This window comes from Haliaeetus leucocephalus, unplaced genomic scaffold (assembly GCF_000737465.1).
Source record: "Haliaeetus leucocephalus isolate CR32 unplaced genomic scaffold, Haliaeetus_leucocephalus-4.0 Scaffold802, whole genome shotgun sequence".
In the NCBI taxonomy this organism is placed as follows: Eukaryota; Metazoa; Chordata; class Aves; order Accipitriformes; family Accipitridae; genus Haliaeetus; species Haliaeetus leucocephalus.
The window spans coordinates 1,343,730-1,371,351 of NW_010973238.1; the positions used below are offsets into that span (position 1 = coordinate 1,343,730).

A 27,622-nucleotide genomic window follows, 5' to 3' on the forward strand; every position below is an offset into this window, starting at 1 on the left:
ATTTTTATATTGTAAAGAGTCATTTAAACACAAACTCTGAAAGACAAAGTGAAGAAAGCCATGAAAAACTCAGAGAAACTAGCAGGGTTAAGAGGCATCACAAATATTTCAATTGTGTTCTATGATAAACCTCCATTGGAAACATCTGGAGTGGACACTGACAGGTTTTTCCCCCAGTGCCCGTTGCTACTGATACCTCATCTTTACAGGGTGTCTCAGCTCCATTGCCTCTGAGACAGTAGGCAACATACAAACATACTGACATGCAGCAGTCTTGTTGGAACTCAAGTATATCTCAAAATTTCTACAGGTATCTTAATTACTAAATTTTTAATTATTTTTAAGAAAACTTAACACAATCAGCAGTTAAGCACATTTGAAATTCATCATCTTCCTATCAAGTAGGTTTCAGTTCCCAGTGTAAGACTTTATTCATTACTATATTTCATTTTGATTTACAACCACCTGCTTTTTAATAATCTTATTTTTCCAAATGCCAAATATATGCCCTTCCTGTCTTCAGAATTTTGTGTATGCAGTTATAGAAAATCCGTTTAATAGATTTACCTAGACTAGTATTTACCAAATACATCCATTTTAGATCTTGAATAAAACTCCAGCTCCCATCTCTCCCCATATTTCACACCCTTTCAACCAAAAATATCACTAAAATTGTCCATCAACACTTTTAATTTATGAGGTGTATCAGCAATCCAGCACAGCAGTTTCCATGCCTGTCCCCTGATGCCCTATACACTGCAGCAGTCTTCTCTATTCTGACCATATCCTCAGTTCCCTACGGTCTGCTGGGTACACAAAAGACAGAATGCCCAGTCACTGTTCTGGTGCTAAAAGTGGGTCCAACCAGCCAGTCACTGACACTCAGCTGCTGGGCAGGCTGCACCTGCATTCCTTTGCTGTTCATGTGTTATGCAAACTTGTTAAAATCTCACAGTTTGGAGGTGCATTCCACATAATATTTCCACTTACAACAAATTCTTTTGTTAAGTTTTTGAATTAGGAAAAAAAGCATCATTAGGGATCAAAATTTCTAGTTACTATGAGTAGAGTGTGGAATGTTAGGCTCTTTCGGACTATGATTTTCACTTATGGAAATACATGCTTTATAAAAAAAACTTTAATCCCCATGCTTTTACAGAGAACTTTTCATCAAAAAAACAGCAACGTAAGGCCACAACACTTGGAACCTACCTGAGTATTTGGCACATTTTTTCTGTTTATTTTGGGCTTTTTTTTTTTAAAGCAGGTCTCTCTTACACTGCCATATTCAAAAGTTAAAAGAAAAAAAAAAAACCTTTGGAATTTTGGGTATGGAAGAAGTAGTTTGCTAATTGTGTTTCGGAAAGCTAGAAATTTAAAATACACCTGAATTTAGATATTTACTTAAAAAACTTAAAATACAAACTCACATAATCACGGAGTTTAAAAATGTTATTTGAAGTTAGGAGGATAAGCAAGGAAGCATAAGCATTATAAACATAAGTCACAGAATCGTATCATATTCTTTTACCCATACCTAACCTTGTTTGACTGTTTTGAGGAAGGTAAGTTTTAGCAACACAAATGACAATGCCAGCAGAGAGAACAGTTGCATGGAAATAATCCATTAAGTAAAGACCTTTTCCCTCAGCAGCTGTGCCTCCATTAATTCAAAAACCCTAAGCAACAAAACAAAACTTTTGACAAAACATGCTCCAAACAGGTGAAAATCCAAAGCAGTCAGATCACAAGAAGGAACACATTTGAAATACCAACCTGTGGCCTACACATCCCACACTGTTTTGTATTCTACATTTTACTTGATTCCTGGCCGAAGTAGCATATACTAGTATGGTGCTTCACAAAATAAACATAAACCCTTAAATCCATGCAAAAACACACACAAACTGAAGGCTAACACAAAGTGGTGCATGCACTGCAGTCTCTTTAGAAGGAGGTACCATTCATCAATTTTAACTAAAATTTACAAAGCAATGATCCTTCATCCACCCTGTTACCAGTGTGCAGTGGTATACACACTTACAAAGACAGAAATGTGTTTCATAGAAGGACATCAAGAACCTTAGAAAATTAAAATATTTTATATGTGAACATGTATAGCAAATACAATGTTAGAGGCATGATGGAGCTCTGCAGACAGCAAATTTGGCTTCTTCTTTTGATTCTGCCACTAACTAGCCACATATACCTAGGAAAGTTATTCTTCCACAATATTGCAAGAGAGAAACAAGTACAATACTTGGAGAGCTCTTCATACACAGTCTATCCTATGCTAAGAGAGCAGAGCAAAAATAGTAGGTGAAACACTGGCTCACAAGCCTATACCTTACCCTAAACCAATCTGCACCATCTCCTAGTTCTAACAGAAATGCTTTTAAACTTCTGAAAAGTGCAAACATGGGGGCTGCTGCTCCGTAAGCCCCAGGGATTGCAGAGTCAGTACAACACGTTTTCTCACAAAAGACACTAGATAACATCTATCTATCCTATATAAAAACATACAACTTCTGAAGGTGTACAGAGAACAGGTTGAGCTAAAGAGATTAAAATCTGCTAGTCTGGGTTTTATGTTTGGCAAACAATTTAACATAGGGGGAAATAAATTCTTCCAACATTAGGGCACCCGATTCATCTGTGAATGGATTATCAGCCCCTCTTTTAGCATCTAGCTCCTGGGAAGTGCTGCAAAGCCACACGCTGCCCATGAAGAAATACCTACTGGAGATTCACGGGGAATAGAATGAGAATATCTGTAATTTGGGCATATGTTTGCTCTTCTTTTTCATTAGATGAAAAATAGATGCCAGCTGGCACTCATTCATAGTATCAGCACCACATTATTCACAAGTTCTTCTACAAAGTAGAGGGTTCCTGGGCATTGTCAGTGTCTAATAGAAAAGTTAAGAAAGCAGAACCTAACCTCCTTCACACCTGTTCAGTCCCTCACTCATTCTGAACTTACTGCAAGGCATCTTTTGCAATTTACTTTGCCAAAACCCCTCATCTCAGTAGCAAGAATTTCTTCACAATGTTTGTATATCTAAGGGACTTTTAAGATGGTTAACAGTTTGCTCTTTTTTTTTTTTTTTTTAAATAACTGCAGGACTGACAGTTCTATAACCCCCAGGCATGTAATTTGTAGTTGAGATATGTACACTTGGATAGGGAGAAAAGAAAGAATAAGTACAACAGTACGACACAGCTCAGACTAAAAACAAAAGGTGTTAAGTTGAACCTTGGGAATATTTATAATAGAAACAAATCCGACAGAAACAAACCTTTAACAACTCCCTCCTTCATTTGCTAGGACACAGCCTGATAAAGCACAGAAATGCTACTGTAGCCCCTGCAGGCTTATTTTGACTAAATCTCAGGAATGCAACATATAAACACTAGACTCCCACATTACACTGTTACAACTTGCATTAGCAGCAACTGGACAAAAGCCACATTTTCACAGAAACATCTTACAGGGATAAATCTTATATTTAGTTGGGGGGGGGGGGGGGGGTTAGTTTGGGGGGTTTGTTTTGTTTTGTTTTAAACAATTTCCTTGCATAAATCATGCTCTCAAAATTCAAGAGGTGACTGATATACTACAAACAACAGCAAATTTACTTTCCTTTTTAAATGGTACCACGGAGCCTTGTTTAGGTATTTGACGTTTAGCTGAACACAGTGCATTTTTTATATTAGAAAGTCACAACCATGAATGGCAGCTCTGTTTTCTTTCAAAACACCAGTATTATAGTTTCAAGTCTCTTTTTCTTATATAGACTTTGCTTTTTCTAGATTGCTCAATAGAAAAAGAAAAAAGTAGTATTATCTGACTTTTCTGCTAGCAAATCTGCATTTCCTGCCACAATTATTTGCATCAGGAAATTGCTCTGTAGTGCAATGTTGACTCAGAATCTTACTGTGCTACGTGCTGCAAAAAACAAAGACTATGGCATTTTAGTATTTCCATTAAAAACAAATTTTTACTATTTTAGTTAAACAATAGCTCCCAAAGCATAAGAAAAGGTAAAAGTAACCCAATTGTCTCATCATATTTTCTTTTGTTATCAGAACTGCCACCACGTAAGAGAACATAAAATTATGTTAGAGTTTCTTTCCTAATTGAAGAGCAATTTAATGTACACCCGCAGCAAATAGGGACAGTACAGCCTTCATTTAAGTTTATGCTGCCCTCTTGTGACTTCCATGTATAATTGCTACAGCAAACAAGTCACCTTAACCCAAGATGGTGAAAATTCGTATTTAATTCAATTTTAGAAGGGAATTTCGGGGGCCGGGCAATCTGTTAGTTACTAATGAAGGTCAGTAGTATGATGTTGATGCATAGCAAAACAAATTCGCAGAAGGAAAACAGAAGGACAGAAAAACTGGTGTATAAAAGGAAATTTTGAACATTTTTCACCTTGCCATAAAGAAAAAGTACGAATGCCAGCAACTATTAAAGCTATGGTAAGGTAACTTACGTTTTTCCAGGAGATTCTTTTAACCAGAATAAATCATCACTTGTGATTCCATACTCCAGTGCACCTGCAATCTACGATCACACAGGTAAGATCTTGAATCTACAATGCAAGTCCTGGCAGCAAAAAAAACTAATAGCAACTCGGGCTGTATTAGCTAAAGTATAGCCAGTAGACCAAGGGGAATATATCTGGGGTTGCCCAGATATGTTATCCAGTCTTCGCCTTTGGTGATTTTCAAAACCTGACTGCAAAAAGCCCTGAGCAACATGATCTAACCTCACAGCTGATTCAACAGCTGACCCCAACCTCCTTGAGCAGGAGGTTGAGCTAGATGACCTCTAGAGATCCCTTCCAGCCTGAATTATCCTACAGCTCTAAGCAACATCAACATACTGAATTAATGCAAATTGTTTTCTATGGAAATGTTTTTCTGAAAAGCCTGTGTGCTTTATATAAAAGATAATTTTTCACATGACAAATACAAAAATCTCTTGTGTGTTGTTTTATATTTACATGCTTTATCCTCCAAACGTTCATTATTATCTGCAACAAAACCACTAAAGCCATCAGAGCTGTTAGATGGCAAGTATAACTTACATGCATAGGGTATTTTGGTCTTCCTCCAGTAGCAATGACAATGTTTTCTGCAGTAACAATAGTCTACCAACAAAAATACAAAATCAAAATCAAGCATTTGAAATCCTTTTATCTGTCTTTAGATTTTATCTATGTACAAATGAGTGATAAATGAGAAAGCTCGCACTACTATCTCCTATTTATATGACATAATAATCAGCAATGCATTAAAAAAAGGATGGAGATAAAATAAACTAATACCTGAAGGAGTTTCTCCTACACATTCTCTATCAGTTTTTGTTTTAATATTAAGCTTGCAATTGTTCCTATACTGGACAAGATTCTGATGACAACTTGGAAGCAACAGCTGTGCACAAATAGCAGCTTTTTAAAATCAATTTTTGCTTAGTACAAAACACACAGAGATCACAGCAAGTGAATTCTGTCTCTAAGGCCTGGAGCTGAGCTACCTCACAAATGGCATGTTTTTAGAAAGTGCTAGGCATTTAACCCCCAAAAATATTGTTCTCTCAAGCTGGTATTAACTAGTAACATCATATAATTACCCTCAAAAAGGTGTTAAAAATGCATGTTCAGTCTCTTGTTAGATGTGCAGAAATGGCCACCATTCTGTTATGTGACCCAGTTGCTTGAAGCTATGCATTCAGTATAATTGCCACCCACAGTTTTGTATTAGCAAGCTAATCCCCCTTACAATTCATCTGAAGGAAGAAAACATCTCAGACTGATCTAACGCTCAGAGCAATAAGATGTTGGTGCTCTTTACACCACTGTAAGCATCTATCAAAGCAGTATGACTCTGACAAAAAAAAGTCTCAGCATTTCCATCTGCAGAGAAAAAGTAATGGCATCTAACTGACAGGTTAGAGGCTAGGGACTCAGTAGGCAACAGTCAAGTTCATAAACATCTTTTCTAGGTGGAAAGTGCAAATCTCCCTCATCAAAACAATACTGAATACCCAAGGCAATTTGCAAAAGTACAGTCTAGCTCCCAGTGGACCTGAAAACCAACACATGGAGACCTGAAATGTTTGAAGTGAATGATACTGCAGAAATCAATACAGCAGCTCACCTCTTTACCTGCTTTTGTTAAACCACGGACTGTATGCGGATCAGAAAAACTCCCTTTCATGTTGAAATATTTCACCTTCCTGTTTAGAAGAAAACAGCAACATAAATGCACACTCAATGAAGAACAGGAATGAAATATAATCAGCTACTTTTTCCATATCTGAAGTGCTAAAAAGGATAGCAAACAGGCATAGAAAAGTAAAGGGAAGAAAGCATCTCATTTCATAGGATTGTTTGCAGCTCTGTCACATAATTTAAGTCACTTAATTCTTGGGTCACAGTTAACTCCTCTATAGGGCAGAGTACCTAACCTTGTAACATGCTTTGGGATCAGGTTATTGACCTCTTCAAATTACACATTTTCCACTAGCCATAGCATCACTATTACTATCTATAACACTACTAATACAATGCTCATTTGAGAGCGTACAAAAGTGACTTAGCAGGATTCACAAGACTAGTACCTGTTAAATTATCTATTAATATAATTTCTCTATAAAACAAACTGCATGCTGAAAAACTTGGAACCATTTCTGCACTGAAAGCAAAAAAATCGGCTGCTCTAGTACAGTGTTATCTGTGGGCTTGTATGGCATAGAAATTTTGGTGGACAAGCTTGAAATTATCTTGAGAAACCCTGACTACTTCATACTAATGCAAAACCTCTCCAGATTAAAGAGAGCATTCCCTGATCACTACACTGTTAGAAAGCTTTCACATACAGTCACTTTCAACCACTATTTCCCAGAAAAGAAAAGGAAGGGGAAAAGAAAAAATACCACTTAAATTGGCAAGGGCACTTACAGTCCTGAGCAGAAAGGGCTCATAAACTCAAAATACTAGCTCTAATGAGAAACTCCAAAGGCAATTCAGCAATTCTACAAGTAAAAGAGGAGCTCCTTGACTACAGGAAGATAGATAAACTTCAAAGTCTTATTTACTTGTCTTGTAGTTGCACTCTGTGTCCCCAGTTCAAGGATTTCACATAATTCTGAACAGCTTGTGCCATCACAGACCTATCACAAAACAAGAAACTGAGCATGAAGTCATCACATTACAAATTCAGATTATGCAACTCAAAGATACAGGCAACTGCTAGAAATTAGGAATGTTCTACAGTACTTTTTATTATAAATTATCAAGTCCAAATCAACATAATATCTGCCCTGATAAATCAGTAAATATACTTCTGTGGTTTAAAGAAGGAGCAGTCTAAAGAGCTTCATGCAAAATTCACTTCCCTAACTGTCCCTAAACAAACACCAACAGGGAAAAGTTGATAACGCATTTGCAACATGCACGAGTGGATATGGGCAATAATCTTTACCAAGTATGATGAACAGGTTGGGCTATATTCCAGCCATAATGTTGGGCATCTTTAAGGGCACTCCCTAAAAGGGCTGCTTGATGCATAAGCTTTTTAGGAATGCATCCAACATTCACACAAGTTCCACCAAGTCCCCATTTGGTTCCTTGGAGAAAAAAAAAAAAAGGAAAGGAAAAAAAAAGTAAATGTATCAGGTTAGTGTAACTTAACACAGTTGGATTACTTAGAGAATTAGGTTGTTCATGCAATTAGTTAAAAACTTCTGAAACAACAGTTTACTGTCTCCTACAGATCAGTTTCTAACTCTGCTTATGTTCCTTTTTTTTGACAAAAAATATCTCCGTATATTTTTCTTCTAAAATTCAAACAATCTCAAGATGTTTCTCAGAGCTCTGAAGATCCAGGTACTACACATTCACATTTGCTTATCTGCATTTGCAGATCTTATTTTACATATTGTACATGAAGAACCTCAACATGATGCAATTCACGATTTTTAGAAATTGTAAATGACATTTTGACAGAGACAATATTCTCACATACTTAAGTCTAAAGTCTACTACAAATGGTAGCAGCAAACACTGCTAACAACCTTAATGTGTGGGGGAAGCAGGCAGAGCTGGGACATCATTGGAGGGAATGAGCAGTACAGCAAGCTGGGCTTAAGGACTTTTACTACAAGCAAAGCAGGCAGCATGGCTTTGGTCTCTTTGCTGCCTGGAGCAATCTGCTCACCTAGGCAACCATTTTATAAACATGTCCAAACATTATCCTAGTATTTCTCTTCCATACCTTGTGGAGAAGGTTCCACATAATCCAAAACGGCCACTTGCCTTCCAAACTGAGCAGCTTTAAACAAAAAGCAAGGCAAGGTATTCAGAGGAGGGAGAAACACACAAACCTAAACATTTTTAGTAGCACAGGTACAGAGAAAGAGTACAGGAGATGACAGCTGGTGATTTTTACTGTCTAACTAAAGATGCCGGACTAGGGACCCAGGCTGCCTATGTAGTCAGCAGATTCTCCAGAAGGCACTTAATAACCCAGACTAGAGCCTGCAGCTTCCACTGATGCTAAAAATGCAATTTGACCCCAAATGAGACGTTTAAGAACCTTATAGGTTGTTGAGCATGTTGCATTGAGTTACAAAGGGGCAAGGTTCTCTACAGCAGTTAAACAGTTCTTGGAATCAGTCTGAAGGGACTGTTGTTTTAACACATAAATAAGAAACAGTGTAATTTAAAAATACAGTACCTATGGAGGCACTCAGAGTATTTTACAATAGCAGTGAAATAAAAGCTTATTAGATTTTCCCATGACAAAAGAAAAAATGTTTTTTAAAAGGTGAATAGAAAAGCCAAACAATTTCACCCTACCTGAGGGTGTGAATTAATTTGCAGATTAACTGTATGGAGCTGAGTTAATAATTAATGTGCAGGGACTGAAGTATACTATGTTTCTTACAAAGCTTTAGCATTATCAGTTACACTTCTCTTAGTTTTCATAACCACCACTTAAGCTAAAACAAAAGTTTTGTTAGTTATTTATACATACTAACCTTCTTTTGCACAAGCAAGGCCTCCAGACCCTCCACCAATTACCAGAAGATCATACTCATTCTTTCCTGTGAAGAGGACGTGAAAAAAGGAGGAAAAGAAACAGGCAAGAAAGAAGGAAGAGGTATGTAAGAAGGCAAATATAAAAAAGTACACTATTTTTTACAATTGATTATTGCTGATTTGGGTTTTCTTTACTTTATTAGGGCACTGTGTTTTTTCAGTGTCCCAAAGCATTCTCCAAAAATCATTTAACTACCTAGTCTAGTTTTGTGAATGACATAGAGAAAATAAAGCAATCCAAAAGAAGTGAGGAAATAGATTAGATTTTTACGCAACGTCCGAAGAAGCTCTGTCTGCATGATTAGACAGTTGCAACTGGGATCCACTATAGGTCTTCTGTCTCTGCATTACAGCAGCAAGTTCTACACAGAGATTTTTCAGCAGGGCCACCTTATCAGACTCGCAAAGCTTCAGCTGCAGTGTAGGCCTTGCAGGGGTGGTGGTGGCGGCTGTCAGAGGGAAGCTGGCCCCTTCTGCCACCTCAGCGTCCCCACAGATCAGCCCAGTGCCCCGGATCAGTTTTGAAGTGGCAGGAGAAGCCCACAAGTGAGCAATAACTCGTTTCTTAGCAAAGGCATCAGGACAAGCCCTACTTTCACAGAGCTGCCAGTGGTTCAGGGAGGACAGCTGAGGCCCGCAGCCTCTGACACCAGCTGTGCCACCGTAGGGCTGGGGGGCTTTTCTTGGCAGTTATAGGCGGGCAGTTGGATTGTGAAGGATGACACCCCGCAGGTCGTTGCAGTTAAGCCTGGAGGAAAGGTTTGGCTGCCTCTCGGGCTGCCCCGGTACCTCTGCAGAAAGCCCCACCTCAGGGGCGCAGGAGGCTTTTCCCACTTCACAGCCACCTGCGGCCCGGGACTCCCTCAGCAACACAGGAGCCGGGGCACGGGCTCCGAGAGAGGCACCGGGGCGGGGGTGGCTCCGAAAGCCGTTATGGATGGAGGCAGCCCGCCACCCTCCCCGCCTCGGCCGCTGAGGGAGGAGAGCGGCGCCGCCGGGGCGGGCGGCGGTCTCCGCCGGTCCCCACAGCGGTCGCCCAAGGAAGGCTTCGGCGGGCCTCTCCCCGCCGTGCGGGTGGTGGGATGGGCTCGGGAGATCGTCCCCAGGCGCTTTCGGCGGAGGCGCTGCCTCTGCCAGGCCCGAGCCCAGAGGGCACCCCATACCTGAGAGGGCTCGTACTGTACGGCACAGCCCCGACACTCCCAGGAGACGCTCCCGCCTCCGCCATAGCGCCGCCATGCTGTACGGCAAAGGGCCTCCGCGCCCGCCCAGGACCCCTGCGAGGTGGCCGAGCAGCGCCTGAGCGGAGGGCGGCGACGCCGGGTAGGTGAGGGCGGCGGAGCCCCGTGAAGGCGGTGGGATGAAGGGGCGCGAGGACCGCCGCGCGGACCGCCGCGTCGCGGGTGCGAGCACGACGCCCGCCCTCGGCGCAGACCTGAGGGGAGGCGGCCGCTTCCCGCCCGGAGAGAATGCACGCCCTGCGCCGGGGGCTCCGGCTTCTGCAGCCGCTGCGAAGCCGCGGGAGGCGGTTTTAGAAGGCGAGCACAGACTCTGGCGTTAGAGAGGCGCGTTTGCCTTAAAATCAGGCGCTTGGAAGGGGAAGAAAAACCCCACGCTTTGCTTGACTGGCTTCTCCCCGAGGTGCTGCTGCAAAAGGGGTTCAGGAGAGGCCTTTAGGGAAAGAAGAGGAACGTGACGAGTGCCCAGAACCTTCACCGCTGTTCAGAGCCCTGTTCTTTCCCCTCTGAAACTGCACGTCCCTTTGTAACAGACACGGTGAGAGGCCGGCTGCCACAGCCCCTTCCAAAGGTGCAGTGCGCAGACTGAAAGTTAAAAACCTCTGAGAAGGTGGTTTGAATAAAGCCTCTCCCTTCCATGAGGTATTACAGGCAACGGGACGTTGCTTCGGATTCCTGTGGCTAAGATATATTCAGCGTTGAGAGCAGGCGCTAGGGACTCGGGTCGGAGAGAAGAGGGCTTTCTCAACCGAAATGGTGGAGCGGGGCACATGCTACGCAGGTCAGTGAACTAGACCAGCACGAACAGCTTTAACACGTGGTTTGACTGTGGTGGTATGGATATCTGCACAGGACGACCTGTCGGAGCACCTCCGATGGATGTTTCACAGACTTCGGTAGCGTTTCCTATCCCTGTGCCACATGCCAGCTATTGATTAAACAAGGGTGATGCTGCTGACCTACTTCGGATGGGAGTTGTGAGAGTTATTAATGCCTGTAATGTATTCTGGCAGCCTAAGGTAAAAGGCCTCAAAGTAGGCACTGATCAAAACAATACCACAGGGAACAAGTTCTTTCCCATTCAGAAGTGCTGGCTGTTGGCCTTTACTGAAGCACAATAGTGACCCTGCAGGCTGCTGTATGCAGTGAGTCGTATGTGATAAATACCACCATAGCCAAATCAGAGTTTGGGACAAAGAATCAGCTGCTTTTTCTTGGGGAGAGGGAGCTGGCGACAGGAAAAATGTTTTAGGTAGTGATGGTTCAGCTGGTTCCGGGGCAAGGGCCTGGCTCACAAGGGGGCAGCATCCAACAATTTTGTTTTGGAAGCCATCGATCATCTACAATTGAGGAGAAATGGCAGGAAATTAAAATACTCAGAAGAAAGTTTTGTAGAACAAACATCACCTCCACTGTAGGTCTGATTAATTTTTTTCACTCCATTAATGTTTGAAAATACATGAAACAGGAATTACTATCACTTTAGTAAATGGACTGACAACTTGTCTAGTATCGCTGCTGTTAAAAACAACAACAAAAAAGGTAAAACCCCTCTCCATTGCCTCCTGCAGCACTAATCAATAAATCACTAGAAAGATTCTTACCCACTGCAGCAGCAGTAGAAATACATGACTAGAGCATACTGAGAGGCCTTTGAATTAAAGAAACTGCAAGTGTGTTCAGATACTAATCTTTTATGCTTTTCAGGTGCATGCATGCAAGGTAGTTTTAGCTGTTCATTTTAGCCACTATCCTGAATTGAATCAGGCAGGGTTGAGCATATGTTCTTCACACAGCATTTAGTTCAGACACATAGGATGAAGGATAGAATTAAATTTCCCCAAACACAAAACAAGTTTATTTGAAGAAATGTCCCTGCAGCATTATGGTATTTTGCTAATAAGGAAAGGCCTTAAATGTAGCAAAGCTGTTGGTAGAAAACATTACCTTTAAACAGCACCAACAGTGGCAATTTAGGAAAGAATTGATGATAAATTTGGAGTAATGCTTCTAAACTCTTCTAAGGATAGGATCTTGACCAAGTGCCCATTGTAACAGCCACACTGATTGCTTTTAATTATTTTAGAGCTCAGAGTCTAAGTGAACCACAGCCTACGCAGCAGTGGTGAGATTGTAGCTTCTTTTAGATGTTTGTGTTTTCCTAAACACATCAGCACACAACTTGTCTTTTCTAGCTTGAAAGTGAGTCGGTTGCTTTCACTTGGCATCCTTCTTAAATCATCTGGGAACCAGAACTATCCATAGCTGCTGCTGTGCCACTGGCAGCGTGTGTGAAGCTGGGGTGTCACCAGCCCTCTGACTGTATCTCACAGCTAATGATGAAGCACTGTGCAGTTCCACAGGCTAAGGCTTTCCCATCAGGACTGCTATCTTCAGAAGAAAGTACAAAGCCTGTGTAATCCCACTCTGCTTGTTTTTGCACATTCTCACAAGCTTGATCGCTGAGAACGGTAGAGGCAAATATCAGCAATGAGGAGTAGGGTTTGCCCATGGTGACAATATCAATAAGAGGGGTAGCTGCTGATATTTGCTGCAGTCAGCACTGAGTAGGTGTGTCTGCACTACACTTCAAAAATCTTTCTTAGGGACGAAAGACAGATTCTGGTTATCAGGTGTGGCTTCTGCTGTGTTTTTGGCTCATCTCCTATAGCTTTCTATTCTCTTACTTTAATTCTTTTGTCATTAGCATTAAGCTGATCAGAATAATTAGTGATACACTTTTTTTACATATATATAAAATATATATCTTAATTTCTTTTAAGAAAGCAAGCATTAAGTCCTTTAGTGGCAAATACATTCTAGTATCAGGAATCATTTACATGAAGCATTGTGTTTCTGCAGTGAAAGCATATTTTTTCAAAACATGGGATTAAAAAAAAACTTCTTACAAGATAGCTATCAGACTTAACATATTTCTGCAGAATTTTGTCAGTTGTAGCTAGTCATATTTAAAGTAATAAATTAACTTAATGCATTAGATGTGGTTTGGTTTATTTCCAGGGGAAGGTGTTTATTCAATGTACTGTAAACAGTGTGGTATTAAAAGGGCAAAGGAAACACCACTGTAATACGTTTCAGAAATGTATATAAATCCATTCAACAAAAGTAGAGGTTTTGTAAGGCATGAAATGGTTCTGTTAATGGACAGACTTTCTCTTTTTGAATTTATTGTAAGGACAGCTTGGAATTCTGTACTCTTTTTTTCTTCATATGAAGTACTTTTTGTTACATTTATTAATGGCTTACTTAAATTCTTCCTCATGAAGACAACCAGGACCAACTACATTTTCTACCTAACATTTTAGAAATTTGACTTTTCAAACATCTTCATGTCTTTCCTGTTTTTCTGGCATGGTTTGCTTTATGTCTTATGTTCCCAGATTAGTGACCTGGCAGGGTGGGGGAAAGAAGAGATGTGTCAGATACCATCTTTGGAAGTCATAACTTGTTTCTTTTTTAGTGGGTGGGGTTGGAAATGGGTTATATCAAAGGTTGTATTTTGTGGCATGACCTAACTAATAATTTACAGAAGTGTCAGTGAACTGTACTGGATCAGTGGTTGAACTATGAGGTCTCTGCATGAGGTAGGACTTTTTGGTTTCTTACCATCTCTCTTGTGATTGATTGTACTCTTTTTTTCTTTTTTTCTTGTTGTTCCTCTGCTACTGTGTAGCATGGTGTCCTTAGCATTAAGGAGGAAGGAGGAGGGAAAGAAAAAGCATGTTGGAAGAAAGGCATGTCAAATGGTGAATACGAAAGTGGAAATGGTGACATAGTCCCTGGCAACTGAGAGAACCATATCCCAGAGCTACAAAAAGGACAGAATAAATGGTAGCAGGGGAGGGGTGGTTACCAGTCTTTTTTCAAAGCAAGATAAAACCTTCTCATGATTCAAATTGCTAAATATATGGATAGCATTCTAACACGGGGGTTATGCTGACAAGCGAGGACCCTTGTTTGAAGACACAGATCCTGGACAAACCAGAGAAGTATTTTTACCACTTTTATTTGAGGCTTCTTAACTGACTTGTGTAGCAAGAATTTTCTAATACTACTTTTTGCTGGCTATTGCTTCACATTGGCATGAAGGAGTCTGTGGGTGTTTGCTTACAGTCAAACTCTGCTGTACTTTTCTGCATTTTTTATATCTGCTTTTAAGAGCTTTGACAAATCCATCTTTAGGAGAGTTAAAAGTCAAACTGATAAGGGAAGAAAAGGACTAATTTTGGTTTATGAGACTGAGGTGCTGATCAGATTTCCATGCAAAGTCTAGTAAGTTTACAACATCTTGTTAAGGTGGGACAAATATATCCCATTACCTAATAATTTTTTTATGTAAGGTCTGTAAATGTATCTAAACAAACTACATCATTGAAAAAGCTAAGAAAAGTACACATAGGACAAAATTACTCTAAATCAGGTCATACTTTAAATTCCATTTAAAAATGTAATTCTGAAAGAAAACCAACCATTCTAATATTTGCTAGGTGCCCCAAAAGGACATCCTGTTACAAAGAATACATCCTTTGGCTAACAATGTTTCCTCTACTTAAAACATTTGTGTGGTTCGTAAACCAACAAAAATGCTTTAACATTTCAGTTTTGTTGCAATTTCTCCCTTTGTTTGCTTTTTTTTTATTTTCAGAAATTTGTCTGAGTAGGACTCGTTGCTGTTGAGAATTTAATCTATGCCATTTTATTCTTTCCTTCCTTAACATAGAATCTTCTGTTCATAGTTTGTCCTAAACAACTGGTTGATTGCAAATGAGGGGAAAAAACCAGCAGAGACAAATGAAGCTTCAAGTAACACAAGTTCTTGACTTCATTCAAATGCTTCAACATACATATATTACCAAAAAAGCGAGGGGAGAAAAGACAGAAATATGTCAGACTTAACTGAGCTTCAAAGGTTTTATGAGGAGTTATAAAGTCTTAGAAAGCAGGAAGTTTTTTTTTTTGGTCTACATGATGACATTTTAAGATGCACAGTAAACACAAAATAGTCTAACTGCTTGTATAATCTGTTAAATGTTAGAGTACAACTTTGCTGGCCATCTTTCTTCTCTTTTAGCTGTTTCCTATTTTAGATATCTCCAGGCAGTTTCCTGATTCATATATGAGTGGTGCTTCCTTTTTCAAAATTCCACTGTTGCATGTTTCTCAGCAAGAGAAACTAATTTGACTGTTGAAAACAGCAAATTCACATAAAAGAAAATCCCTCCTGCTATTCTGAAAATGCAAGCTCAAAAGAATTTTCTTCCACTCCGTGTTTCACATAATCTGTGGGGTTTATGATAATGTGCTCGCTCTCCTGTCTCTCTTTGTTTAGGCTTTTAAAAACCAGTCTTTGACCAGGATTATTAGAAGAAGGGAATGCCATTTGTTGTTATGCTAGGCATGGATTTACTTAGAAAGGTTTAACTCCGTGCTATGCACAGCAAGTGGGAATAGCACTGCCACGTTGCATCATGTGATTGCAGCTGTATAGCCTCCATTTGCAATTGGGAGCTCTGTACATGAGCAAGTCTACACAAGTTTGTGCATACAGATCTGAGCTTAACCCTGTTAAACTGTCAGAGTGAGTCAGTCTGCACTAGCCAGTTACTCTGACCTGTTCCTATTCATGTGATGTTGCTCCCAGGCTAAGACATCCTGGGTCTACATCTTTTCATAGGCGTGCCCTGTGAATGCAGTATCCTGACGTTCTGCAATACCAAATCCATGTTTTAAGATCTTGTCTCTATGTAAAAATTGTATTACGCCAATACATTTATAGCTTTCCACAGTTCTCTAACCTGGATGTATTAATATCAGGGTAAATTTTTACTAGGACACAAGTATCATTACAGGGATAAATCATGTGAATAGTGTATAAATGTATGCACTCTGGAGTTTGTAGCATTGTTATTATGTTAGTGAAAACTTACAAAAATATCCATATCTATATAGGCCCTGTCTTGGGCAAAAAAGTAAATTAAAGAAAGGCATAAGCCAATGTCTTAACAGTCTACCAAAGAAACTTCTCTTGGAGAAGAAAATATCCCATAATAACGTATTACAAGATTTCTTTTAACTTGGGAGCAACTTACATTATCACACAGTTTGGGTGGTTTAACTAACTGAACCTCTGGCTTTATCTAATTTGCAGTTACTGCCATTCATCATTTTGACTTATGTAATGACATATCTAGACAACAGAAAGGGTTACTTTGCAGGCATAGCCTTTATCATACAAGTAAACAGTTGTGGGCAGGCAGAAGCAAGCTTGCTCCTCCCATGCTTCTAGCCTGAAGAATATGATCCAGCTCAAAGTTAGAAGTCCTTTAGAAGTGTTGTCATGGGATGCTGCTCAATCTGTTAAGTCTTGGCACTAATTTATGCTGCTAAGCAGAAGCTGGGCTGATACCACCCACCAGTTCACAACTAGCTATAGTTAACTGCAAGGACATCTCCAAAGAATAGCTGTATGCTTACAGAACCAGGTCAGTGCATAGAAGAAGTTTTACGGTTTTAAGCTCTTTTCTCCACAGCCCAGCAGTAGAAGAAATTCTCAGTTAATTTTAACTGTGGGTGGCATCAGGGAAAGTGCAGGTATAACCTGTCATGCTTTCACAGTCAGCTTTTGACCAGACAGGAAATTACTATCACTGAAGCTGGAGTGCAGTATTGCTTATTTCATTCTTTGTTCTGCTTGATGTCTGGATTATAAGAAAATATTTGTTGAGCTAAAGCTCTGTTATATGTGGAAGGGATACTTCAAAGTTATTCTGTATTGACATTGGGTACTATGCTATATTGCAGGGTCTTAGTTATGTTTTGTTTAGAGTTACTACAACAAGTTTGATCTTCACCTACTTCTTTTTTCCACAATTCTTTATTCAATCCATCCACTTAAAATTTTTTATTCTTCTCTTGTCATGCTCTTAGGTAGTCCCTAATTCTTTCAAAGACTTCCCCCCTCATGTGACAAAGCCTGTTTTCAGTTCTTCACCTCCTGTTTCTGCCACATTTGATACAAACTCTTTCTTTGAATCTTTAAAAAGTTCCTAGGCTAGAGCTTCAAACACTAGACTAGGTCTGAGTTTTGTAGTGAGAATACAGCAGAGAACTACTACCAAGTTATGTTTGAGTTTTGGTTTTTCTTATTATTTTCTTTTATGGTGCAATTTAATTGCAGCTTGATTATATTGTTTCTACCTCGAAGGAAACGATAACAATGCAGACAGTCAAGCCAAGAAAAAGGTTTATTAGAATAAGCCTCTTCTTTTATCTTAGGGCTGTTTTTAGCAGAATATTTTTCCAACTAGAAGCTATAGAAATTCAAGTATACTATTTATAAGATATTGAATGCACCTCCTCCTACTAGTTGCTGTTAAGCAATTTGCTATATGTGCTTCCCTCCCTCCAGCAGCACTCTGTATTTAACCCACATGCCTAGTTCTTGTTTCTACGACTTCTGCACTGGCTGTAGCATGCCACGTCTGAGCTGAAAAAACAAACTAAATCCCTTGGGCCAAATTCATTCCTGGAGTTGCTTGATTGAACACAGTGCATTTACACTGAGCACAGATTTGGCTCATACCTGACTTTGTCAGCATTCACTGTGCTGTAACTAAGTAACAAGAACACTGTCATTAAGGGACAGATTAATAGCTTTCTCAAAGATTATTAGAGCACTGAGTACCTTTAAGGAGTGCAGAAATATGTGAAAGGAGGAGTTGGGGAAAAGGACACCGCTCCTTTTAGAGTCTGTGTAACAGAACTGATAAGCTATTCCTGTGATGTGATCGAATGTGACTGAATACTGCAGGCTCTTGGACTCTTATTCTATAAAATCCACATCAGAGCAGCACAGGAAAAGATCGGAGGGAACAGCTTCTGCTGTACTGAGAAAGGTACATATTTATATTTTCTTATTCCTTAGACTTGACGTGATTTGTTATCTCAGATAATGTCACTATTTTAAACAGTGGTGAATACAAAAGAAACGGCGTTTTTCACATTCTGACTGGTACTCATTGTCAGGAAGCCAGTCCGTGGGCAGCAACAGCTTTCACAGAGAGAATAGGACATATTTGTGTGTAGTGCATTTGTACTGTATTGTAAACCTTGACAGTTGAGAGAAGTGAGATGAGATAACCCCGACTAAATTGAGAATGTAATTTATGGCCCTAAGTATGCTGGAATTTGGTACTCATTTGTATTCAAGAAAAAACTGAATGGAAGTCAAGCTTCAGTTCAGTCATATTTGTCTGAATAGCTGGTTTTATAAATGTGTTGCTGCAGCTGTGTTTTACAGGGATTTTCCTTCTCAAGAGGGAGTTCTGCTACAGCAAAATGTCTGCAAAGAACAGACAAAAAGCTAGTACTTTTGCTTGCTAGCCCTGTTGCTGCTTATCGAGTATCTTTCTGATGCCCTTTACAGACATTCTTTACCTTCTGTCCTTTAAAAACAAACTCATATTTACCAATACTGTCAACCATATGTCATACCAGTGATCTCCATAAACAACCTATACTTAATCTCTCTACTTAAGCTTACTTTTTTCTGCTTACTCAGCCATGGACTCCTCTAACAAAGCCCTCAGGTTCAGAATCTCATGCATTTGCACAGCACTGCAGTATTTAAATGCAAAAGAAAAATTTCCTGATTTACAGCTTTAGTTTCCATCAGTGGAAAAACAGTTTAAGCACATTAACACTGCAAACAATTTACTTGTAACTCAAGTTTAGCAGTATTTCTTAGCAGCCTGGAGCTGGTATCAGGTTTATCTCTGCCAGTCCCACACTGTTGTCTTTCAGCATTCCTTCAGGATCACTTGAATTAGAACTGACTGGGAATTTTCTGAAAAAACATAATTTTGGCAGCAGTTGTTGGAACGAGATCTTAATGTGTGAGGCCATCCATACCAGTTTTGCTAAAACTCTCTCAGGAGAGATTTCTCAGAAGGCACTTTCTAGCTAAAGTAAGAGATACTCTATGCCCACTCCAGCTACTTTTCTGGGGGGAGGCATTTGGTCAGGATTTGAGACCAAGGTCTTGTGCCCTGCTCTGTCTCAGTTACCACGCAGTGGTAACTTCTTACCATGCAGTGCTTTGGGTACCTGCTGTGCTGTGGTGGATCCCACCTTGCCTGGCCTGTTAGAGCTGTTCATTTCCATAGAAATAAGCCATCTTTTCAGCAGCGATTTCCTTCCTACTCTTTCACATTCCTCAGTAGGGGGTCCTCACTACCAAGTTTCAGTCATGCACTCCCCCTGGTCTGAGGAGCAGCTTGTGGAGAGCAGAAAGCTGTGCTGGGAGAGACAGATTTACACTAGATTAGCCGGTAGCCTTGGAAGCAGGGCAGTAGCACGCAGTGGGGATTTGGGACACTGAGGATTGAGCCCTTGATCTTTGTGATATAAAGAGAGAATGTGAAATAGGTCTGTCACAGGTGATTATACTGAGGGCAACTAGCCATTTTGGTCTTTCCTCTTCCAGCCCTTTCTCCCTACCTTCATTTGGGACAAAATCATTCAATTGCAGCTTGTTTTACGCCCCTGAGGAACATGAAAATCTCAGCTGAGAAAACTTTTTACAGACCAGCTCCTAGTGTGCTGACAGGGCAGACCACTTTCTGCTTTTAGCAGTCCACTGCCTCCCAGGTGGGATTTGTACAATTCAGCTGCGCTAAGCCAACCACTGGCCTCAAACACTAGTATGAATAGTACAAATGCATCTGGAGTTCTGGAGTGGGAATAAGGACTGTTAGAAACAAATGCTTCCTAGAGGTACCTGAAAGGATCTTATTCCTGAAAAGCTGTGTTTGCTCAAGTAAAGTGCATTATCCTTTAAGAATTGCCTCACCTCAAACTCTGGCTTTAATTGTACAGTGTGTTCACTAGGCCAGTCTGGACCAGAACACTACAGATCCACATGGACCTGCTTGTCGAATGGAGATGAGGCCTGTCTGTGTGGGCAGTTTATTCTGAAGTCGGCTCTTCTTTATGGGGCACATAAACCATTATATAAACCTTTTCCTTTGGGTGATAGCACTGGATATCACAGAAAGTGGCTACTGTGAAGGGAGTTTTGAGTGGGTAGCAATTATCTGAATTAAAATCTGTTTGGGGAGAATGGATTTAAACAACCTTATGAAGCATAGTTGGTGGGGCTCCCTAGTAGGCAATAGGCAGTTTTCTGTTCTTTTCTTTTCATTCAGTAAGAAGTATTTGTTTCCTTTCAACCTGAGAAGAGGGAAAAAGAAAAGACAAAAGGCTTAGGGGGAAAAAAAATCATCAGAACTTTGTATTTATAGAAGTCTGAATTTTTGTAGTCATGGTAGTGAAGCTAAACTGTAGTAATTTGGAAAAACCTAGGAAGAGGGAAATTTAGATTTCACGCAAGAAGTATGTAGTGAAAAATTATGTAAAGTCTGTTCAGCTTGTTTTCATGATGTCAGTGGAAAATCTGAATGTCAAACTCCCAGACTAAGTTCCTGTTGAAACACAAGCTATTCACATTTGGCAATATCCTGATTATTCTTCACAGTGTTGCACTCATTTGAAAATACATAAACAATAATGAAAAAATAGGAGGTAAAAAAATTTTTTTTTGACCTTTAAAAGTACTAAAGTATGAAGCTGTTGAATTTTGTTGCCTACAGCAACAGGATACAATTTGTTTGGCAGAAGTTAGTTTAGACTTTCTGACCAAAATCTCTGCCTTTTTTGCTCTGGGAAGAGATCACAAAACAGAGACTGCCTCATTCGCGACAGCATAGGACACAGAGTCAGGAACTCCTGTCCCAGTCATGGTACAGCACAGATCTCCGGCCTAGTGCAGAGCAACAGACATTGTTAAAATATGTGTAGAAATGTGCTGACTCTTCTGCATTGTTTTCACAATGTTTCTTAAACAGCTAATATATCCTTGCTAATATGCAAATCCTCTACATACTTTAGTGCATGAGAAACTTAAAAGCATAATTTCAGCAAAAGCTTTTAAAGAGTTTGAACTTAAAACATTTTTAACCCTTTTCTAATAATAGAGGGTACACCTACCTCCTTCACACAGGTACATGTATGGGAGGGTTTAATCTCTTAATTTATATGGCCTTCGTAAAAAAACTCTAGAAAATTGTTTGCATTATAACATTTTTCTCTCTGCAGACTTAACAGCAGTATCTTTGCAATGAGTTAAGCCCTGTTGTCCCCTGGCACTCTACTATTGTAGACCATTTCTATTATCCTCAATACCATCAGACCGATGGAGAGATTCTTTTGTGAAAAAAGGTTGAATGGTATAAATTTACCAAACACTCCCCATTCACCAGGTTATGTGAGCTAATAAAGTCTAAATTGGATTCTAAACCCTTTAGCATTAGAATGCTGAAGTACTGTCTGGATGCTTGGAGGGTCATAATAAACTCTTAAACAACCAACCAGTACTTGGCAGTTAGATTAAATGCAAGAAAAATTATAGCAAGATTGGATGCATCATCATCTTTCCTCAAAGGCTTGATTTGTCAGCAGGTTGAAATCATTTAAGGAAAGTGTTTGAAGCACTGTTTGTCTCCACATTTTCCCTGTTGTCCATAAACTCAAGAATAATAATGTCACATAGGCATTTGCTGTCTTGGTATCCCAAAATTGATCTCTTTAGTTAATGCAGATAAAATCACTTTGCCTTTCCTCAGGACTTTTCTGACAAAGATTAATTCAGCTTTATAACACCTTGAAAGTTACAGAGGTAGCAGTAACTTCAATTTACTCTTGTGGCAACAAAGATGTAGGTAAGGCAGCTCACCCAAGATCAGATCAGAAAAATATTGCCAAAATGAGACTCAAACCTTAAGTCCCCTGACTCAGGATCACAAAGTTTACTCTCATTCCAGTCCTGGAGTATAGCAGTCTAATGTATATGCTGTCTTTGTAAAAGAGATTTTTTTGTGATTATATTTAGGACTTCATTTTCAGTACAAAGCAAACCAATATCAGTTTATCCAAGCTAAAATTGTAATGAGAGGTTCTGTAATTAGGCTTATAAGGATTCACCTTGATCAGTAAAGTGTTCTATCCAACAGTTTTCAACCTCCCAAGTATTTCAATACCTGTCATCTCTTATTGTTGCACCTGTAGGAAATGAGGTCTTGTTAATTACTCATAATGTAATGAACCCAGCTTCAGAATAGTTAAATAATCAAATTTGATACTTTTTTAATTCACTGAGTGTGGAACTCACGAAGACATAGGTTCTTATTAAAGGTGCTTACTTTCAACATGTTTATTTTTCTTCTCAGTAAATATCAGTTTTTAGCTGAGGGAGGTTGTTTTGGAATCTGAGAGAGAAACAGTAGCAATCAGTAGTTTAGATCAAATCTCCATACACCTTCCTCTAACAGTGTTTTGAAAACTTCATACAGTTTTTATGAAACACTAAGAAAAATCTCAATTTAAATTCATCTGGTTACTCAGAGTTACCTTAAAAGTTAGTGTTACTAATTGTTCTAATCCTTATTTTTTCACTTCAGGGAGTTCTAAGACCAATTATTTTTTAACAGTACATGGAAAAATTTACTAGAAGGACTGATAAATAGCATTACTGAAAGATCCTTATTGTAACCCTTGGTGAAATATCTGGAGTCACCTGTACAAGAATAAAGAAAAGGATGTATTGCTTTGTGCTCCATCACATGGGCATTTTTATGTTTTCAGAAAAACTGGAGATCATATAATAGTAAGGGGGTAGTGAATCCCCTAATTTAACAACTACTGCCATAATAATAGATCCCTAAGGCTGAGCCAGTCTCTTGAAGTTTCTTTTATAGCCATTGGAAGGAAGGACTTGGGTATTTTATCTTCAGGGGCAGATAAGTTGGGGCAGCAGATTCCCACAATTTGTGTTTGCTTCTCTCTTTGAAAGTGTCTTTTTAAATCTCTGTAAGCTGAAACAGAGGTACTCCTATTCAAATGCTGATTGTTTGATTATGGTTTGCATCAGGGGAAAACTGCTGAACTGCATTGTCAAGTTATGATTTGGTCTTATGAAACCTGCCAAATTGAGTAAGATTACATGCATAAGAAAATAACCCAGTGCTTTAGAAAGACTCGTCAGTAGTTTGACAGGTTTGGGCATGAAATTTTAATATATTTTCTTTTAAACTCTGTCTTCTCAAAAGCAGATTTAGTAATATGAGTTATTCATTCCTTTCCATAATGTTATCCCTCCAGTTTTCTGTTTATTCTGTTGCTGAATTTTTCATTTTGCCTGCTATTTTCCACTTTAAATTTTAGCTTTCAAAGAGAAGGCTTACTTTATCATGGTGTTTCTAATGCACAGAAGAGGTTGCAGCGTTAACCTGTGTATTTGGAACCTCAGTACAAGCATTAAATAGTAAGAGTGACTGCCTTGTAATAAATGGTTATGGGAAACTTGACTATTTGCAAGTTCAGTTTTATTGCATATTTAATCAATCTCATGAATCCACATTAAAGCTAAAATTACAGTTGCATTTTCTAAAGCTGTCATAACATGACTGTCTCTTAGGTAGTGGTAGTTTTAAATTGGTTGAATTATGCACTTAATTTTCATATCAAATATTTTCCAGCTAAGAATATGAAAGCAATTACCTATTTTGGTACAGATTCCACCCCCCCCACCCCCCGTGCATGACCATCACCAATGCATCTTGCTCTTGGCAGGCTGCTCTTACAGCCTACTGCTATCACTAAATTTATTTTCACATCTAAGAAGACAGAAATTAAGAGGGACAAACTTTGTAAAAGAAACTGTGTTTAAAAAAAAAGGAAAAGAAAAGAAAAACAAGATATGTCTGTTTTGCTCCTTTTAACTTCTCGGGAAAGTGGTTTTAAGGATAATTGTCTGCTAAAGGAGCTCTGCTAAGAACAACCCATACCACCAGCTTATGAAGGCGCTGGGGTGTTATACAGCAATAATAATAATAAAAAAACCCCAATAGTTGAAAAAAATTCCTTGCTACAGCAAAACCAGGTGCACTTGTCTAGGAATGGAAAAAAAGGAGCATGTACTATATAGGTTGTTGCTACCTGTGAGCAACCTCTAAGGATCTGTAGAGGTAGGTGGGCTCTGCTGTTACGTATGGTAGCATTCATGTGGGACTCAGAAGTGCAAAGGTCTAACTGAGGCACTGTAAGAAATGGATCCCTCCTCTGAGCACTTGATCATAGAAATAGCCAAGCTGAATTGCTTCCTTGCTTAAGTTTTAGATCTAAGACCATCCCCAAATCACACACATTTGAGCTTAACTTTATAGCTTTTTTTGTCTTCTTGACACATATGTTACACAAAACATGTAAACAAACCAATGCTAACAGCCACTCATAACTCTAGATCTAAAGAGACACAAAGAGAAATGCAGGTCAGTATTTTGCCTTCAGAGGGGATTCTTGGGTAAACTTGAAGCAGTAAGATTTCATAGCTGAAGATCCAGAATTTGTTTTCCAGGTGGCCCAGCAGAACTATCAGTTGCCCTTCCAGACAAGCTAAAGGGCTGTCAGCCTGCTCATGCTTTTGCATAAGGAATGGCTAGAAGAGATAGAAGGCTATGGCGATCTGCGTGGTTCAGAAGCATATCCCACTTTAGACCTTTTTGTCAAGCTAGTTGCATCTTAGTATCAAGTTGTCACACTGCAGTACCTGCCATGGGTGGCAGCAGCCTAAATGCAATCTATGCCTTTGAAAAGATAGGGCATGTACATCTCAAACAAGGTGTCTTTCTCTGCACAAAGTGCATTCTTAAAACAACAAAATATTTAAAAGGATACTGCTGTCCAAGTAAGGATGAGAGTAAAGTATTTATTTGTTTGAGATCAGCTGAAGTTACTAAAAATCAGCAGGTCTAATCTGAGTGCTTTTCTCTGCTTTGGCTAACAGAGATACATTAAGAAATAACATTTCACAGGCTGCAGACAATGAAGAAGCTGTCCTTCTTTAATACATGGGCTTTTGAGCATGTGATGTCTTGTAATTCTGGTGTATAAAGCCTGTAGCAGTGTGGGAAAATAAAACAATGGAAATCTGGTTTGCTGATACTTTTCCATGCCTGGGAAACAATGTGAAAATGGAGGGGCAGGATTTTACTGTCAAGCAGGTCCTTTTTGTTAAGGTCCAAAAAAGAAGTCTCAGCATTCCTGCAGGACAGGGAGTGGGGCTGAGTTAGCCTACAGATGCTCTCTCTCCCTGTTTTGAGAAATCTCACCAAATGGTCTCATATCTATGCTAAGCAATAAAGGAGGAAATCTTTTCCTTAAAAAATACACCACCTAGTTTATCCTGCAGCTATCATCCATTTTTGCTGTCCAACAGATCTTTGAAGGGCAGCCCCAAACACGCTGGCAGAATCTTGTAGTGCCAAAGCAACAGCCTGTGGCAAGTTGTACTCAGAGGATGCCAAAGTATCCATTGTAACCAGAGGATTATGTCTGGCAGTAGTCTGAAATAATTCTGAATGCAAGCAGTCTTCAGTTCTAGAGGGACCTGAATATGGTTGGACTGCCACCAAGTGAGTCACTGGCACGCAGGGCTCACATGGTTTCCCTTGTCCAAAGGCAGGAAGGTTAGACACCTGCTGGCATCAGTAAATGGTTTCTGGCCATCCATTCACTGCGGTTCAGTTCAGAATAATTATTTCTCAACTATGTCAGTAATCCAAATCCATCGACAATGACCACCAACAATGACAACAAGCCATGAAAGCCAAGTGAAGACAAGCCAAGTGAAGCCAGAGAGATATTTTTCTGTTAAACCAATGATATATAGCCCAATCCAGCTTCTCAGTGGACAGATGTATTGGGTTTGTGTGGCAAGGTTTTGGTAGCGCGGGGGGGCGGTTATAGGGGTGGCTTCTGTGAGAAGCTGCTAGAAGCTTCCCCTAAGTCTGAGCCAATGCCAGCCAGCTCTAAGACGGACCTGCCGCAGGCCAAGGCCGAGCCAATCAGCGACAGTGGTAGTGCCTCTGTGATAACATTTAAGAATGGAAAAAAGTGGGGGGCCGGGCCTTGATGATTCTGTTGAGGTAAAGCAGCAGGTTCTTAGTAGCTAGGAAACAAAATTCAGAAAGCCCAAGAAGCAAGATTTTCATGTGCTAATGATGCTGATGAGCCCTGAAAGGAAGTATCTCAGGTCAGACTTTGCAAGGAAAGCATTAAACGTAAGCATTGACATTGGTAAATACTTAAAAGCAAGAGAAATAGGCTTTTATCTGCTCCAAACAAATCATACTTGCTGTGCAACTAAGATAAGTGGATGGGTGAACAAACATCAGCTGTACTGTAGGTTGAGCATATCTCCATGGAAACTCAGTCATCTTCTGAACTCAAAATGTGTTCTGCGTAATGACTGAAAACTTAAGGCAGTGGGATAGATTTTTTTTCCCATGTGTAATGTGTATGTGCCAAGTCCCACTACAGAATTGAGGTCTAACCACCCATAAAATTTAGGATTTTCCTGTGACAATTTTGGGGGAAACAAACAAAAAAGGGAAGCAAGAACACGTAGGAAGAGATCTGGGGGAATATTTGGCTAATCGTATAGACCCTTTACCTCTGGTCTTGGGCAACTAGGCAAAACTTTTGAGGATGTTGTAGCACCTGTTGGACCAATGCTTTTGCTGAACTCCAGGTAGGTGGAACTTTAATACAAGTGCAAGTGGAAACTGTTCACTGTTTTTAGCAAGCTCAGAGAGGAAGAGACTTAATAGAAAGAATCAGAGACTAGAAAGAGTTGAGCGTCATGTTCTTAAAAAATAACAGTTTAAAAACCAGTGCAACTCAAGCCAGCCTGCAGAGGTTAAGAAATTGATTCTGAATTGTTTAGACCTGTGTTCAAATGACTAATTAGACTTAAAGAACAAATGAACTTGGCATTCATTCATCCTGATACTAACTAGAGCACATTCTAACCTGTGGTCTCCTCCCAGAGTTCAACTGTCAGCCCCTGCTTGTGGGAAGCAGAGGTGGAAAAGTGGAGGTGTTATAAGCTACATCATCAGGAATGAGGTGTGTTTTGGGTTGTAGGAGGGGAACTTCACATGCAGAGAACCCTCAGGCAAATCACAACCCTTAGTTTGGCACCCTCTCAAAGGCTGAATCAATTCCTTAACTTTAAGAACTCTTTCCTTATCAGATCTTTTGTGCTGTGACTCCTGCATGGAACCAAATGCACCTTTCTCTATACTAACTTGTCAGAAATCCATCAGAGTAAATGGCTTTGATGGGATTTAT

General features: G+C 39.7%; 2 protein-coding genes across 10 annotated transcripts in view; one reads left to right on the forward strand and one right to left on the reverse strand.

Annotated features, from left to right (window-relative positions):
- TXNRD2 (thioredoxin reductase 2) overlaps nucleotides 1–10,434 on the reverse strand; it is a 36,413-nt gene extending 25,979 nt beyond the window's left edge. For all 3 annotated transcript variants that reach the window (XM_010581664.1, XM_010581663.1, XM_010581665.1), the window contains exons 1-8: nucleotides 10,280–10,434; nucleotides 9,056–9,121; nucleotides 8,290–8,346; nucleotides 7,498–7,642; nucleotides 7,112–7,186; nucleotides 6,172–6,250; nucleotides 5,100–5,162; nucleotides 4,503–4,573 (exon numbers count right to left, since the gene is read on the reverse strand). In XM_010581664.1, the coding sequence (XP_010579966.1) occupies nucleotides 4,503–4,573; nucleotides 5,100–5,162; nucleotides 6,172–6,250; nucleotides 7,112–7,186; nucleotides 7,498–7,642; nucleotides 8,290–8,346; nucleotides 9,056–9,121; nucleotides 10,280–10,355 (632 nt within the window). In that variant the 5' untranslated portion in view covers nucleotides 10,356–10,434. The remainder of the gene's footprint in view (nucleotides 1–4,502; nucleotides 4,574–5,099; nucleotides 5,163–6,171; nucleotides 6,251–7,111; nucleotides 7,187–7,497; nucleotides 7,643–8,289; nucleotides 8,347–9,055; nucleotides 9,122–10,279) is intronic.
- A 3,391-nt stretch (nucleotides 10,435–13,825) lies between these two features.
- Nucleotides 13,826–27,622, forward strand: part of COMT (catechol-O-methyltransferase) — a 30,558-nt gene continuing 16,761 nt past the window's right edge. Inside the window, exons 1-2 of one of the 7 annotated variants that reach the window (XM_010581666.1) lie at nucleotides 13,826–13,959; nucleotides 18,186–18,270. In XM_010581666.1, coding sequence (XP_010579968.1) covers nucleotides 13,955–13,959; nucleotides 18,186–18,270 — 90 coding nt within the window. In that variant the 5' untranslated portion in view covers nucleotides 13,826–13,954. Of the gene's footprint in view, nucleotides 13,960–14,084; nucleotides 14,249–14,342; nucleotides 14,365–16,590; nucleotides 16,858–16,881; nucleotides 18,271–27,622 lie in introns of those variants that run through there. The other 6 variants (XM_010581671.1, XM_010581669.1, XM_010581667.1 and 3 more) reach the window with 6 other exon arrangements.